General features: G+C 40.9%; 1 protein-coding gene across 13 annotated transcripts in view; it reads right to left on the reverse strand.

The window, feature by feature from the left end:
* Window positions 1–16,293, reverse strand: part of LOC135487501 (neuron navigator 3-like) — a 239,950-nt gene that overhangs the window by 78,201 nt on the left and 145,456 nt on the right. For 12 of the 13 annotated variants that reach the window (XM_064771229.1, XM_064771228.1, XM_064771230.1 and 9 more), the window contains exon 6: window positions 15,248–15,429. In XM_064771229.1, coding sequence (XP_064627299.1) covers window positions 15,248–15,429 — 182 coding nt within the window. Of the gene's footprint in view, window positions 1–6,809; window positions 6,882–15,247; window positions 15,430–16,293 lie in introns of those variants that run through there. The other variant, XM_064771234.1, reaches the window with a different exon arrangement.

The raw sequence follows: 16,293 nt of genomic DNA on the forward strand, positions 1-16,293 counted from the left end.
GGTTGCTCGATTGCTGATCGAAGGAAGAAGTGGCAGATGAAGATATCGCCATCGTGTTGCCAAACCAGCAGGCAGGTCTAACAGTACAACAACATTCAGGAAATCATCTAGTTAGAAAATGCTGTGATAAGATCCGGCGCACCAGGATAGCGATATCCTACGAAATGCTTCAACGTAAGTTAGCGCCACTGGACTGCTAATAGCGCCCAGGTGAGAGCAGCTAATGCTGTAACATGACCTGCTAGCAGTTGCTTAATGGAAAATGAAGAAATACACAAGATGGTTCACCACCTGACAGAGTCATCAGTTGCAGCTATATGGTACTGCCATCTGAGAACCACATAACTAACTAATGGTGTCGGAAGAAATAGCGCTGTTTAGCTCAGTGTTTCTTTGCTCCTCACCTAACTTATTCCTGGAGCTGGAAAAAGACGTTCATGTCTAAATGTTGAAAGAACATAATTTCCATGAGAAATTGAGTTTGTCATCACATGACAAATTGCCAATGTGACTTAATCCAATTACACAGACAATTCCACTAACTGATCAAAATCATCAACATGAATAATCTATCCTCTCATGATCTATTTGCACAGATATTAGTCACATTACTTCCCTAACTTAGCCTGCAATTTAAAATAAAAGTGTGAAATGAATATCAGTACGTTATTTGTGCTTTCATACTGCACAATTGTACTGTCTCAAAGTGCGTTATTTTCATTTCCCAGACTAATCCACAGTCATAATACATTTAGCAAGAAGCACCTCGTTCTTTATGAAAAATTAATTACCTTCCAGCGCTAATGTAATTGGAACAGATGATTTATTGCAAGAAACCATCAGTACAGTTTAGCTCGTAATATGCTAATATCAAATGTTCAAAGACACATCAATGGCTAAACATAGAAGAACAGAGTCCTTTGTAGTTGGATACCAAGCTGAAAAAGGTTAAGCTCAAGTGCTGCTATCTTAGAATGTTGTGTGTAACTAATGCAATGGATAGTTGCATAGTGGCTTGCTGAATGACACATACAGTGAAACCCTGGTCGGCGACCACCTCGATAACACGACCACCCCACTATGATGACTAATTTTTTTGAAAAATTTTCAAAGTCCAAAAAGTTTTGGGACTGATGATGTTAGTTCATTTTGAGCAGAAAACAAAAAAACCAGTGAAAATTTTTTTCGACCTATAAATTTTTTTCAGGGTTAGGGTAAACGGTTAGCAGAAAAAAAGTCAAAATTTTGAAAAATTTTGAGAGTCAAAAAAGTTTTGGGACTGATGATGTTGGTTCATTTTGAGCAGAAAAAAAAAACAATGAAAAAATAATTTGGACATGGATGTCACACAATCTTTTGATATGCCCTTAGGGAGACTTGACCTCATCTCTTTATATGGTGATAGTCATACCTATATATCCTGCAACATACTGTCCAATGCCACATGCAAAACAAATCTTGTACAAAGACTACCAGTGGGCAGTGTCACCTTACCAAGGTCAAACCTGTGATTGAAGGAATGAATTTCTGCTGATATACTATATCACGATCAGAGTGACTAATATAAGATCCCGTCACACAATATATTGATCAAATGATTCCTACAGTTATGTCAACTCAAATTTGCTGCAGATATATACACATTTTAAACAGTAGTGCACACCCAATGCACGCATGTCTCTGATCTACTGTCCTTAACATAAGCAACTTTATACGAAAGGTGGATTAGTGAGTCACACATGTATGTCACAACCTGGGCAAACACTGATAGCATGAATACAGGATGCTAACAGGTTGCACAATGCCATGGATTTAGCATGCACTTGCATTCATTATTGATGAAGCATGTGTTTGCATTGATCATATTGATGTTGCATCTGGTGCAACAGACTATAGTGAAGGTGACTATGAAAAAACCTGCCACAGAGACTGCACAGCTTCAAGCTATCATCAGGAACACAAGACAAGCTGCTGCTGTCTAGCAGACTACACACACAATCAACTCAGAGCTTATCCCGTCAAAGCGCCCCACAGGAGTTTATCGAATTCTTATTCATGAAGATGATGCGCCTAATTTAAGCCAAGTGATGTTCATCACCAACCGTCAACAAAAACATCAATACTCAGTGATCAGCAATAAAACTCTCCAAAGGAGAGACTGTTCCTTGATTGGCGTTCTTTCTCGGAGAGTGGGTGACTCATGTCTGTTTGTGTCAACCTGATGCTGTTGGCTTCCAGCCATCAGCAGCTATCGGCAGGAACTGGACATCATGCATGATGCCACAAAGATCAATGCCTTGTGCATGCACTGATGCATTGTGCTATTAGTATGAAACATTGCTCTTCTCTAGCAGGATGACTGATCATTGCTAAGGTCACTATGTGTCTGAATCAAGCCATTCTTTCTCCAATCACCGTTCCGAATTCCCGGCATGGCCGGTTGGTTACAGTCTTTGACGCAAGTTCCTGTACAGTGATGACGGTCGGTGCATGCCATGGCCTAAGGCAATTGACTCTTTTTTAGGTTGCGACAATCTGCATTAGAAGATTCTGTCACAATTATTGACCAAGACTAAAAGAGCCATCAACGTCAACTTCCTTCCTCTATTGTGGCATTCACAGCTTAAATACCCAACACTCTGTTAACAGCCTAATCACAGTCAACAAGAAAAAGTCCCGCAACCTGTTGCAGTAACTGATTTTTGATTGGTTTCCATGGTAACGTTAGGTGGTACCCTTGGCAACATGGCAATGATCAGAGTGGGTCTGATCTGGAAGGGCTGGTGGTGTCATCAGCAAGTGATCCAGCTGATTTATATTGTCGAATTACATGTACTGTACCAGTTCATGATCTGCTCCCTAATACTTCCGCACAGATGGATTTAGTATATTGGCTTTGTTTCCACATAATTTCATTCAGAGTTCACCCTCTTTATGATTTATTAGCCTACATCTGTCTGAGCTGGTCATTTGGTGATCTTCTACCTTCATGTATATGACTGACAACCATCCAGCCCATAGCAAGTAACCATATGCAACAGCGGTGGCTTCAAATTCCCTTGCGATAAACTGCATAATACAGTGCACATCCTACAAGACTGTCCCCTCCACCAGGATTTGCAACAGAAATTCTGGCCTGCAGACACTAATATCAATGAAAAACTGTGGGGAACAGAGCAAGACACCGGAATGACAAGCCGCTTCATCTCTGCTACAGTTCTAGGCTAGTTGAATGCAAATGAAGAAGAAGCATATCTCGTGACAGAAGTAAGTAACATAAGGGGATCCATTCTTCAGTGAGATGCATGGCCAGGCAACCAACCAATCCATAAAAAAGGATTTCTTCCCTATAATCGCTTCATATCCCACCTCATAAGCTACATTAGCCACATTAGCGCTAACAAAAGAGATCGGCGCCTTGGTAATGCACTTCCTACAAGCTCGCGTGTGAATATGATGCAAAAAACTGCCAGAGGGTATATCACTTTCCCTTCTTTGTTCCCACAACCTAAGAATATGTCACCTTTGAGAACACACAGCAGTATTGCCATCATTCAAACATACCAATCAACATGTAACGGCTCAAGCATTTTAGAAGGCAAAACACTTCTGCACTGATATCGACAGTATCAAACCGTTCCCATTTATAACTATAAAGAGCAGAATAACTTCCCGTGAAACATCAATCTTGATCTGGAGAACTGGGAGAACGCTCAGCACTATTTTACTGGCTGCATCACGGATTACTTGGCATGGTTAATCCCAATTGGCTTGGTAGATGAGCCTAACTCAATCCGGCACGCCAAGCCGGCCAATGCAACCATGCACTACGCCAGCATCACTACATCCAGTGTTTAGGTTCAGTTGTCCTGGCAACCATTCTTCACGCATCTTAACACTCAATTTCAATCGTGGCCAGCATCATTAGTTCCTGACAGATGCAGGCACCAGTAAGCTGCTTTAGGAGGAGGAGGGAAGGGTTTGGCCTCTAGAGTAGAGTAGAGCTCAGTGACAAAGACAATAAAGGTTAAAATGAGAAATCAATATTGCACTTGCATCCAAAAACAACAAACATTATACAATAAACTGCTGCTTCAAGAACATTTCATGAAATCATTTGAAGCTTTCCCAGGGTTTTGGAAAAATAAAGTATGATTGGCTGCATTGATCATCCCAGAGAAATAAGTGCAGCATGATATTATTTCAGTGGCAGTTATCGTTTTTTCAGATGATTTCAGGGAGCAGATGTGGATTGTACTTGTCTTCATAAATATGAACACATTTTTTTGGAAACATATGTGGAGTATGCACAATAGTGAAAAGAGATTGTCTACAGTCGGCTGCATTCACCTCTCTGGCATGATGGAACACATGCGTCTTGTTCATCCATCATGGCACAGCGATCCTTTGATGCATGTTATCACACGTGTGCATGCCATTAATCAACTTTGATGCATGCGCAAGCTTAAATCAATAGCATCCCCAATACCCCCAGCCACTGCATAATCACGCTTTATCTTCCCAATTCTATAGCATCAACTGAATGACAGTGATCGATAGAGTTTGAGAATCTATTGGAAAACGTGTGGCATTTCAGTATTTTCGTGGATTATTTATAAAGTGTAGAATACTTATATCTTTTGTTAATTATTGGAAGTAGAAATGATACTTTGAGTTTATATACAGCAGACTGGTGTCTATTTGAAACAGGGTTTATCCATAAAAGCTATTGATAACCTCATGAGGATAGGTAAACGGGTGATTTGGTACGAAAGTTCAGAAGGTAATGAGTTTTTGCCTCTCACTTTGACATTTGAAATTGACAACAAAAAACTTGGTGCCAACTGATGAAAGTTTCATCATAAAGGTCTCTGAAATCCAAATTGAATACTGGTATCTCATCGAATATGCTGCTGTGAATGCTTTCATGACTTTCACGAGCATCCCACATTCTAATGATTTGATAGCTTGTGAGTGTTGACACAACGAGACCTGAACATGAACACCATACTCTGACAGGAAAACCAGACATTCTTTCCAACTTACACAACACCCCCAGCAACCCCCATCTCCTGAGCCGACTGCAATCTTTACCTTGAAAACCTAAAATTTCTTCCTCCCTCCACATTTTTCTGGTCATCATAAGGCTCATTGTTCACCTTCGGGATGGGATCACCATGGATACCAATGATAACATCACGATCGATGGGATTTTGATGAATGTTAGAATTCTCATGCAAGTAAGTTGGTAACCGGTCTTGCTCTTAAGAAACAGACATGACTGGTTAATGGACAACCACCCATATCTCTGATGATGGCAGGTGAACCCTAATATCCAATGACAAATCATGTTGTAAGAACCACCGTCTGAGGAATTGCGTTGGGACATCTCATATATCCAACTCAGAAAAACCGTATACAAGTCATGTACACTGAACGTCAGTCTAAGTGTAATACATTTAATTTCATCCTATGATGGACATTCATGGTGGCTCAATCTCTCACTGACTATAAAGTACAGGGGTATTGCCACTTCCACACTCAGATCCAGGGCTAACAAGAGATTTGGTCACAGTTTGATAACCAGTTGCAGTCACTGACATCACTTGTTACCCCAAGGAAAGAATTGCCTAATGAGAGCTTGTCCATTTCATGCACGGCTTCCTCTAGATAGTTCAAAGACTTCAACTGTCCAATTACCTTTTTGAGAAGGATAGCGCCAGGGGTGCAATCCCTAATTAGCACTATGGTAAGCTTCAGTGAGAACAGAAGGGAGTCCTATCACATAGGTTACCCCCTCCAGGATCTACTTATCATATCATGGCATGCAACAGAAAGATTGGTCACAGAAGGTCAACAACTTTTCACAGCCAAATTTGGTATAGTCGATCAGAGAGATGACCAAAATATCGCTTCTGCTTTCGAAAGGCTTGAATGAAAGTTATGTTGGTAGTGCATGGTTCTTTCAATTTGAGGATAAATGCAGATGAACTGTCAAAGAGTATTGCCCGGGTACCAGCTGTGACTTTTCCCTGCCATCTCACGTGGCCACTTGGCACAAAAATGTTCTCTCTTCAATGACAGGCTTCAGTGACGTAGAACAATCAGCTAGAAGTGAGCGGGAACAAAGGTTTAACAATGGTAGAGTAGCACAGGAGACGAGTGTGGGAGTTCCTCCCGACAGATTAATCCACTCCCTACTATAGGATCAATTATTTCTGCCAGCGGCGATCAGAAATAGTCAATAATCTACAAACTGCTCAATGTGCCGCATCATTTTCTGCAAAATGAGGAAGTGTTTACGTGGAAACCATGGCAACAAGAGTAAGAATGGAACAAGGAATAGTAGATGTTTGGGAAAAACATCATAATTTCGTGTTGATATGCAAAATGTGCACTTTTCCTGAACTGCTACTGGAACAGAACTTCTCATTGTAGTCTCCAATGTCAAAGAAGGGCTCCAATCTCTCTCAGAAAAGACTATGGTCATGGAAAGCTTGTCAAATTTTGGTGCCGAAAACATCACTCCCAGGGTTAAATGACCTGGGCCTCAGCCATGCCACGACCCTTTTAGTCTATTAGATCCACCCGCTAGCCTCAATCAATCAAAGAAATAGCATATTTATAAGCGGCTAATAAGCATTAGCGACTATTTCCCATGTTACGCCAACCCCTTTATTGGCTCAGTTTAAACAAGGTTTCGTGTGAATGGACCACCACATTATGTCAGGATGCACTCAATATGATCAAGGTCGGATGAAATAACTGCCTTATGTTCTAGCTATTATCACACGATGTAAACCATTTACCTTCATCAAGATCCATTACCATTCACTTATCATCATACATCGCAGATTTGCACAAATATGAGTTTGGAATCCAGTCCGTATGCAGGTTTTTCTGGTGAGATGACGAGTTATATATGTTCTTCCTAGATCGTCCACAGCAAAGAAGACTTGGAGGCAAGAAAAGTCAAATTGACCACACTGCAGAATTGACAAGCCGCGACTGAAAGCCGTTTTAGATCAACAAAAATGCTGAAAAAGAGTCAATTTTAAACCTAATTTGTCAGTTGTTTGAAGTTAATTTCTCTTCATTATCACCATGTGGCACAGCTTGACATCTTCTTCAACATCTTGTGACTTGTTTAGAGAGTGCCAACAAGCAAAATCTTATGAGGATGCACAATGTAAGTTTTTTACAGCTCAATGCTGGTCACATCCACATACCTGCTAAGATGAGTTGTTCACCCTTTTGGAAGGTTTTTACTGCCTCACCCACAACCAGACAGCTGCTGATGTAGAAAGTTCGAGTACCACCTCCTTTCTTACATCTCTCAACCAAACTGGTTTCTCAAATCACGTGGCTGAGAACTGGTGTGTCCCCAGTGCGTTCTAATGTCCTCTGTCACTGTCAGGTCTAATCACCTGTTAGATTGGCCAGAAAACTTGCCGGTGATTGCTCGTAGGGAGCCATTAACGGGCGGGAATTGTAATAGCAGCTACCAGCAACAAGTGAACCATTAGCCGACAAGTTTATGGATGGTCATATGGCTTGTAGTCCATTTCGTTATGAACTGAACTGATGGCTGGCAAGAGGTGGCTAGCAAGTCATTTATTGACAGTACTTCCAGTGTGGCGATTCAAATTGATATTGGTTAGGGGCTCAAACAGACTTGCTGGAATCCTGTGTGGTGGGTGAAACTGAGGGGCAAAAGGAACTGAAAGGAGTACCTAAAGTGCCTTGCAAACCAGTGATTTTCGTCACTCAAACCTGCAACAGAGCCAATACAACAGTGACCAGTGATTGTAATTTAACCAATCGGTTCCGAACTCCTATTACAAACACCATGTTGTCATGAAGACGCCAAGTGAATGAAAAGTTCTTTTTTGTCATAAATCTCAGAAAGAAACTATACTTTGCAAGCAAATAACATAATGGTGCCAGAGATTGTCTACCAATGTGACAATCATTACCTATTTAATAGTCTAGCATAGAAAGAACTGCCAGAGAACATTCCATTCTAGACAACAGCCACTGTCTCACACATATCATATTCTGGTATTTGGCATACATGTAGAACATCCAGATTTCTTTCTAGCTGCTTTAATTGCAATTCATTTTCTGGTGGCAATCATCAGTTTTCTCGTGAAACTACACTAATCGCCTCCAAAGCCAATCTTCCATGTTGGACTATCCATCCCTTCCAGAGTCAGCCATTGATTGGCAACCACCGTATCAGCACCCGGCCTCATCAGCTTCATTAGGAGAGAAGTTAGCATTCTTAAATCGCTTCCTAAAGGTTGCCTAGCTAATGTTCACTCTCATTTCCCTATTATCCCCTCCGGCATGAGTGAAAGGATAATATTCTTTAAAGGCATCAGCGCAATTCTCTTCTTACATTTCTGATTAATGAATTTCAAGCTATGATATCATATCACACCAAGATATTCATGAAAGGGAAGGCCTGTATCGAAGTGTGTATCACTGCTGTTTCATTTTCATAACTAAATGATGGAACATAGCATATAACCTTTGATAGTTAGTACCCACATTCTAGAGCTCAGGCAGCTTCTACAAAATCGTCTCAGTGATACAACACAGAACTTGTTAGTTATCTCACTTCTGTTTTCCTGGCCACTACGCAATCATGAAACAGAAAACTACCAAAAGGAACAACACCATACCCGCTAAAAGAACACATTTCCACTTGATTGAAATCTGTCCCATTGCCTTAGATTCATTTAAGATCAAATACATTTCTTCCCGTCCTTCCCGCTCAAGGCAAGTTTCTCTTGCATGATTTCCTTCCAATCTTTCTGCCATTTTGGACAAGCTGCCTCTTTCCACCTTTATTCACTCTGCCCCAAAACAAAGCAGAATCGCATTATTTTTTCTTTGAGAAAAACAAAATATGTCTGAAGATGTATGTACCAGTTGGCTCTTTTGGTTGATGGAAGTGCATTGATCATGAATCAAACAGAATTTATAGGAGTATGTTTGGAGACCACACCGGTCCTCTTCTGAGTTAAGTTTTTGGTAAAACATCTGCATTTTTCACTTGTTGATTAAGGCAGGACTGGTGCAGTTTTCATCAAGCTGACAGTTGACTGTTCCGAGTTCAGAATCTGGTCCCCTGCTATTTTTTATAACAAGCTAATTTAACTCTTGACATTGTTTATTTTGGTCACATTCCTGGCTATGGTTTTGTACAGTCGAGCAATCTGAGATCATGCTCATGAACTTCCCCAGGCTCAGTCTAGCAGATCAGGTAACAGCCTGACCCCAAAATGAAAGGAATTTGATCCAGTGGTCGTGGTCTGGGTAACGGGTGGTCGTGTTACCAGGGGCCTTGTAATGGTAATTAAAGAGCAAACCATTCGGGACCAGCAATTCTTGGTCCTCATAGCGGGGTGGTTGCCAGCACGGGTTCCACTGTACAATAGTTTGTGTGAGTTGTGGCCATTCATGAACTGAAACCAACTGAAATGGATCACCCATTCGAACAACCTGAATAAACTTTGATCAGTCACTGAAAAACTGCACCTGGCTAAGCCCAAGATACACCTCAAGCTATAGCAATATAGCAAAAGAAATCAATGCTCATTATACTGCAGTCGTTAATGCGTGGTACTACACAGACAGACGGAAAACACATCTCTGCAAACAAAGAAAGATCGGCATGAAATCCCACACCAGTCTCTGATGGTCCGTCAATATAAGCACGCGTGTAATGTGCACATGCGCCGGGAGTATGCACTGCTCTGCTAACTGGCGCGTGCACCCATTGTGTCACCAGTACAACATTAGTGCACTTGACTCACTGTAACACGGACCAAGACGGTGTAAGTCCTGCTTAATAATCACTCTGAGATTCCTCATGGAGAAAAGCTATTGACAAAGATCGATCAGGTTCATCTCAGGTGTTACAGTTCTTCCTGAGATCGCCAGAAGCTACCAGGAACTGCTTTGACCAACCATTAGGACAACCCGGATCGCACACAAAGAACCCGGAACACTTGACTGGCTTCAAAGAGATTTCCTAATTTCCGTTTTTCTTCCATTCTAAAAGCAGAGTTTATTAAGACTTATGACGGGTTTTCTTTCATCTTTGCAGAACAAACTGAGGTGAATCGGTGACCTCACGAGAGTTCAACCGACAAGCTCTTGATTATGAGCTGAGCACTCGCACCACTTTGCCACTGGTCTCCCTTATGACTTAAGCCGTATGTGCCTGATTGCCACCTTGAACCTCTGAACCAAAAGCAGCCACCCTAAGGGTTAAAGCTATTGACAAAGACAAAGACATCACTCATTCCAAAAGCCACGCGAACACACAAGTAACGTGATGTCTTGAGATCTCGAGATCAGGAAGTCGAGATTTGGTCCCAATTTCCATGATCTCTCCATGATTGCCATTCATCTTAGACATCACCCATCACTCTCTTGTCAAATCAACGATTGAGGAAATTACTAGAGGAGTAAGCTAATACTTGCAAGCAATAGCGACAATGCTAATGGACTAATTCTTTGGCAATATCGGGTTGGATGAAAGAACCACAAACCACACTACACTAGGAACTACCATGACAAAAAACAGCTGATTAGCGATTCACTCCGAATATTGAGCTATAAACTACTAGGAGATGATGTTTTATCAGGCAGTATGCACTAAACTAAACTACCAAGCAAATTAACCGACTCCAATCAATTTTCTCATCAGTTTGGTCAACAAAATCATTCTTGGTAAACAGACACCCTGCCCTAGGACAAGAACATGATTGTATGTCATATATATACAGAGGAGGAAGGCGCACTGTCATCCATCTTGCAAACACAGCCATCTTGATAACAAAGACAAAGACAGGCCGCTCCTGATATCACTAACACAGCAGTCAAAGACCCTTTGTGGCTAGTCAATCGGGGAAATGAGCTGATGCTCTTTTCATACTGTGCAATAGATGGCCAATGTGTGATTATATGCTAGTCTCACTGCTTTGTCTACAGCTGATTCCATTGAAAAACAATCAAGTTTTCAGTCAAAACTTATCATTCAAACACTCATATAAAGGATCTGATCAATGTCTCATCTGCATAATTCTGGATGACATTTTTGCACTTTTGAAGATACTTACATTCAGAGAATCCTTGGGAAGATGGCTGCTCTCAGCAAACATTCCAAATAAAAGGCAACCCTAGGATGATATCACGGAGAAATACCCCCATTAGGTGAGAGAGGACTTCCTCCACTTGCCACCTGAGGCCAGACATCATTATAGCAATGGCAATGCCACCATATGGATTTCCACATTAGTGTCTTGTAGATATTGGATTCTTATCGAGATAAATGCAACTCAAGGTTTCAACATGGAGTGATGGATGAAAAAGTGAGATGGTATGCAATATCATAAAGGGTGCCTTTTGGGTATGCGGCGAGAATGTAAGACACAACAAGGCTTTCCTGCTGAAGGAAACAGTGGGGTAAAGCATACTGGATAACAACTCAAGGCATGCTTTACATGTTTTAGCAACACCATCAAGGATCGGGCAATCTATGATTATGGCCTGATACTATCCCACCAAATCTAGTTAGCTGTTCTTAGGCAAACTGCAATTAAAGCATTGCTTACTTTGGCATATTCACAAGAAGACACGATTACCACTCAAATAGTTGTAGGAGATCCTGTAGCAATGGTCATCAATACCCAATCTACAGGTTATCCATGGCAATAAACAAGTCTTGATTAACATTAAATGATGTTGACACTCGGATCAATCAGTCACGCTAATAGAACAAATATCTTATGGCGAGTGTCATTATCGCATTTCTGGAAAATGCCATTCTGCCTTGAGTCCGACCATTTTTCTTGCCTTTCAGATAGATTGCCAAGCACTTGCCATCAGTGACACTTGATGTTTGCACTTACATGAAGGATCGGAAGTCTGCGTTTGTTAGAAGCAAACTAGAGAACGACCCAGAATTGGAGGATGAAGATGTCAAGATAAACTGTGGGGAAGAGAGGAAGACCTAAAGGTCGCAGCCTGAATAGCGCCATAAACCAACCTAAGACTCTGGTACTGTCATCAAACGCTAAGAAGAAGAATCAGAAGTTGTTGTTTTTTCAGGTTTTAGAGCACCAACACCTCTTGCATGCCATAAGCTCATCTCAGACACCGTTCTCACTTCACTTTGCCGACACCCATGGCAGACATCCATTCTCTCCATCAATCTCGCCATAAATTCATATCAAACGACCATAATCATTGCAGAGAGATTTACTGCTTCACCGGTATCTAAAAGACCAGGTCTGCAATGATACATGCTTGGTTACTCCCAAGCAGGTTTGGCCCACGATCCAGACATCATATTAAAATGGTGGAGAGAAGACCGTGCAGAAGAAGGTTATATATCAATACAATAGGTTATAATGAAGCACATAGCAACAGAACCCTTCCTTTATTAGTCATAGTCAACATCAGCAAGCCCTGTGTACTGGTCCTCCCCGAACCAGGACATCAGAAATAAAGCTCTTCCCATGAATAAACCCCCTGCCATCAGAATTTCCAGGAATCTGACTGAATGTGTCATCCACACTTCTAACAGTTTATACGGTGATATGAAAGCTCGTTCAGGGTTCTTCATTCTCTTGAGAGACAAGGCGCTATAAACGTCTCAATGCCAATCTATTCAAGCAAAATGTAAGGCCTATCATTCTTCCCAAAGCAGCTTCCTATGACAAAATGTGTCCCTCCCTCTTGGATAACTTCCCAGCATAGCATTGTAAAGCAATGACACCATCAGAATTTCCTTGTTCCTCCCACACCAATGTGTGACAAACTTCCTGACTTAGCCTCCCCTACCAAAGCAAGGAACATAAGCTAGGTGAGCAACAGCCCAATTTACCGAGAATATGTGGGAATGCGTCCAGTTGATATGATTGTCACCAATCTTGCAATGATTAGGTGAATTCTTAGGTGTGATACCTGATCAATCGACCAAGTTATACTTTGATAACTGTTATTCGACAGAAATGAACTGAGAATCTGGTGATGTGACACTGGTCCTGGTTGTGGGAAAGAGGCAAAGGGATAAGAAAAATAACCAGCTGTGCTGTGATTTCTAAAAAAACAATTGGCAAAGACATTTCAAACTTAATTTAATATAATTTTCTGTCAATGTTCATTAGTGATGAAGACCACATACTGGGTCACAGGAAGGTGGGAAATCTCATGACACAGAAATGGAGTTGGTCGTTTCCTTTCTTAATTAAACATGTTAAACTAAATTGGGCAACATGTCATTAAAAACTGACACTTAGACCTTTACAGTAGTTTTTTCAATTCGAGTAGTAAGTTGACGCTAAACCTAAATTCATGTAAGCAAAGATTTCCAATGTTTTTGGAAAGAGGCACCTACACAACCTGGCTGAAGCAAACTGATCAAACATATAATCTATTGTGCAAGTCACCATCCTTCACGAGTTCATTACATGTATCAAACACCATCATTAGAATCATCATACAATAAGTTATTCATAGGCAAGTGAGCCACCTCAAAGGTTTTTCTGCTGTGTTTGACAGCCAGCAACATAACGTTCTTTCAACATCGGCACCAACAACTTTTTTGATGTTTTTGTTGGAGCGGATCAAGTCTCGACACAATTTTCCATCACATACACTCAACTCGGCAGGACGCAGCTTCGTATCTCAAGATCAAGATCAGGAAATCAAATGCTGCTGGATTGTTTTTTCCTGTTTTTATCTTGGAAATCGCTCTTTTTTCAGGCGTATGGAAAGTTATCCTGTTAACCTTAGACCTATTCTTTCAAGTAGCAGCAAAGATTAATGAAATTCATGGCACAGTGGACTCAAGATATCAACCAATTTTCTCCTCGGCTGCAAAAATATAATGATTTCATTGAAAGGGTGCTGTGTAGGCTACAGGCAGAGAAGTCATTTGTCAAAAAAACCAATGTGACAACCTCATTGTAATGTACTCTTAGGGAGACAGAGTTGGGTAGGGGGAAGTTCGCATCACCTTTCACTTTACTGAGTCCTATCAGAGGCTTTCCTCACAGCTAAAGAAAGGACGATACATCATGTAATCCAAAGACCATGGAAAAGGATGCTCATACAATACAAAGACATTTTAGCAGAAGACTAGTTTTTTCTACATTAACAACAAATAAATCACACTCTGTCGAATTGAAATAGGCCAAAGCTTTAGGCTAAAAATCAACACAGAAACCCCAGGGACAAACCAACATAACCCAAGACACTGGATATCATGCTTATTGCACTCTGTGAACCATGAGGTAGCCTTGAATGCTAACATGAATGAACTCAAAATCCACATGAATTCATCTCAAATCATCAGGAATATCTCAAAACATAAGGTGAAATCCCAAACAAAGCTTTTCCATGAAGCCAATGCATGCTACACTATAAACTAGCCAATGCTAGCTGTACGCATGGTACACCTAGACTATTGTACATGTGTAACGAGAACAGCTAGACAGAAGCATGAGTCGTCTATCAGTCACTATGGTGACACAATGCTAGCGAGAAATCAGAAATCTGGATAACAAAAGCACGAAGACTCACCGCTGTTATAATCCAACTGAATTCGACGAAGTTTTCAAATAATCCTTTGTAAATCCAAAGATGTTGAAGCTGAGGACCCTATCCAAGTCACGTTGTATCGAGCTAACACATTTCATGCCATGCGAGACACTCTTAGCTCAGGTCACAACTATAGTGTAGCACGTTGCCACTAGACGGTGTATCACTATCAATATGGAACCAGTGTCAACAACACACAGCAATTCAATGGGCTAATTTTGCGAGACATTATTAGGTTACCAATGTGTATTGTGACTGTGACTGATATTTGCAAATACCTTATTTGACTGAGTGGCAACAATAATGAGATATACCTTTAATACAGCACACACCGTTGCATTTTGAGTTGGACTGGAAAACAATGCATATTCGTCATTGATATCACAAGTGCATGCTAATGGAGTTTTTTCACGAAAAAGTTAATTTCCCTTCATTAGGAATGTGTAATGATTGCATGTGCGTGTCAACGTTGTGTTGTACTTCATTAAGATGTGCATACATCAAGAAACAATGGCCATTATTTGATACCTATGATAAATGTGGTCGTCAACACGGCCAAGACTAGCCAAAACATTTTGATAAACAAACCGAAGGATTTCGCAAATCATAACTGTAAAGAACTTACCTGGGCTAAGTGAAAGTGTGTTGTTATTCGCTTGATTCAGCAGAGTCTTATTCCTATCAGCAGCATTAAAACTATGGCTCTTGTTCTTGTTCAGGTTGGCTCCGCCCGGCGCGTCCTTCGTGCTTGGGTTAGTAACTGTGGGACATTTACTCGACTGTTTACCACTGTATGGAGATGGTAACCTGAAAATATCAAAGTCAATGTGGATTGAATGACAAATATTTACTGCTGGGACTGAATGTCAATAACAACATTAGTAAGACAAGAGCAGAGCAAAACAAAGTTCATCGGGTTTTTTGTCTTGGTGGTAATAATCACTTCAACCAAGGAGCATATCACACCAGTTTTCAAGTTATTCCTCACAAGTACATGTTTGTGCTTTTTTCAGTAATCATGTGTACAATCTCATCATGAATCATCATCAGAGAAAACGAGACTGATGAGCAGCTTATCATATAGAGACGTCTTGTCCTCTATGTGCGTGTTCCTGTTGGAATCAATTCCCAAAGGATAGAGTGAGTGTTGACCACGACACGATGTTCGTCCTCATCATCTCATAAAGACTAATCATGGACAGTTATGATCTTGCGTGACATTACAGCCACTTTGCCTTCAAACGAAAATTTGCTGACTGATATTTTCTCCATTGTTTCTGGATGAAATTTTTAACCACTCGGCTGATTTTGTAATATAATTGCTGCCCAGTGACCATCTCATGTTGAACAGCCAGTCCGTGTAGGCTGTAGATACTGATATACTATACCAGTATTAACATTCTACCCTGGACACTTGTCCGGATAGACTGAACCATGGGAAAGAGCCAGATTGCATCATCAGCTAGTCAGACAGAACAAATATTGCACTGGTTGCTATATGACCAAGATTGGTATCAGGCAACAGGGGGCTTCGGTTGCAGCAACAACCAACAACTGTAATCACCACCAAGAACAGTCATCAAGAGAGTCAAGTTCAATAAACCAGCAATGAATAACAAAATGTTTGATGACCTTGATTTCATTCAAGTTTATATTGGAAACCAATTGAAT

Source organism: Lineus longissimus, chromosome 5, assembly GCF_910592395.1.
Source record: "Lineus longissimus chromosome 5, tnLinLong1.2, whole genome shotgun sequence".
NCBI classification, from domain to species: Eukaryota; Metazoa; Nemertea; class Pilidiophora; order Heteronemertea; family Lineidae; genus Lineus; species Lineus longissimus.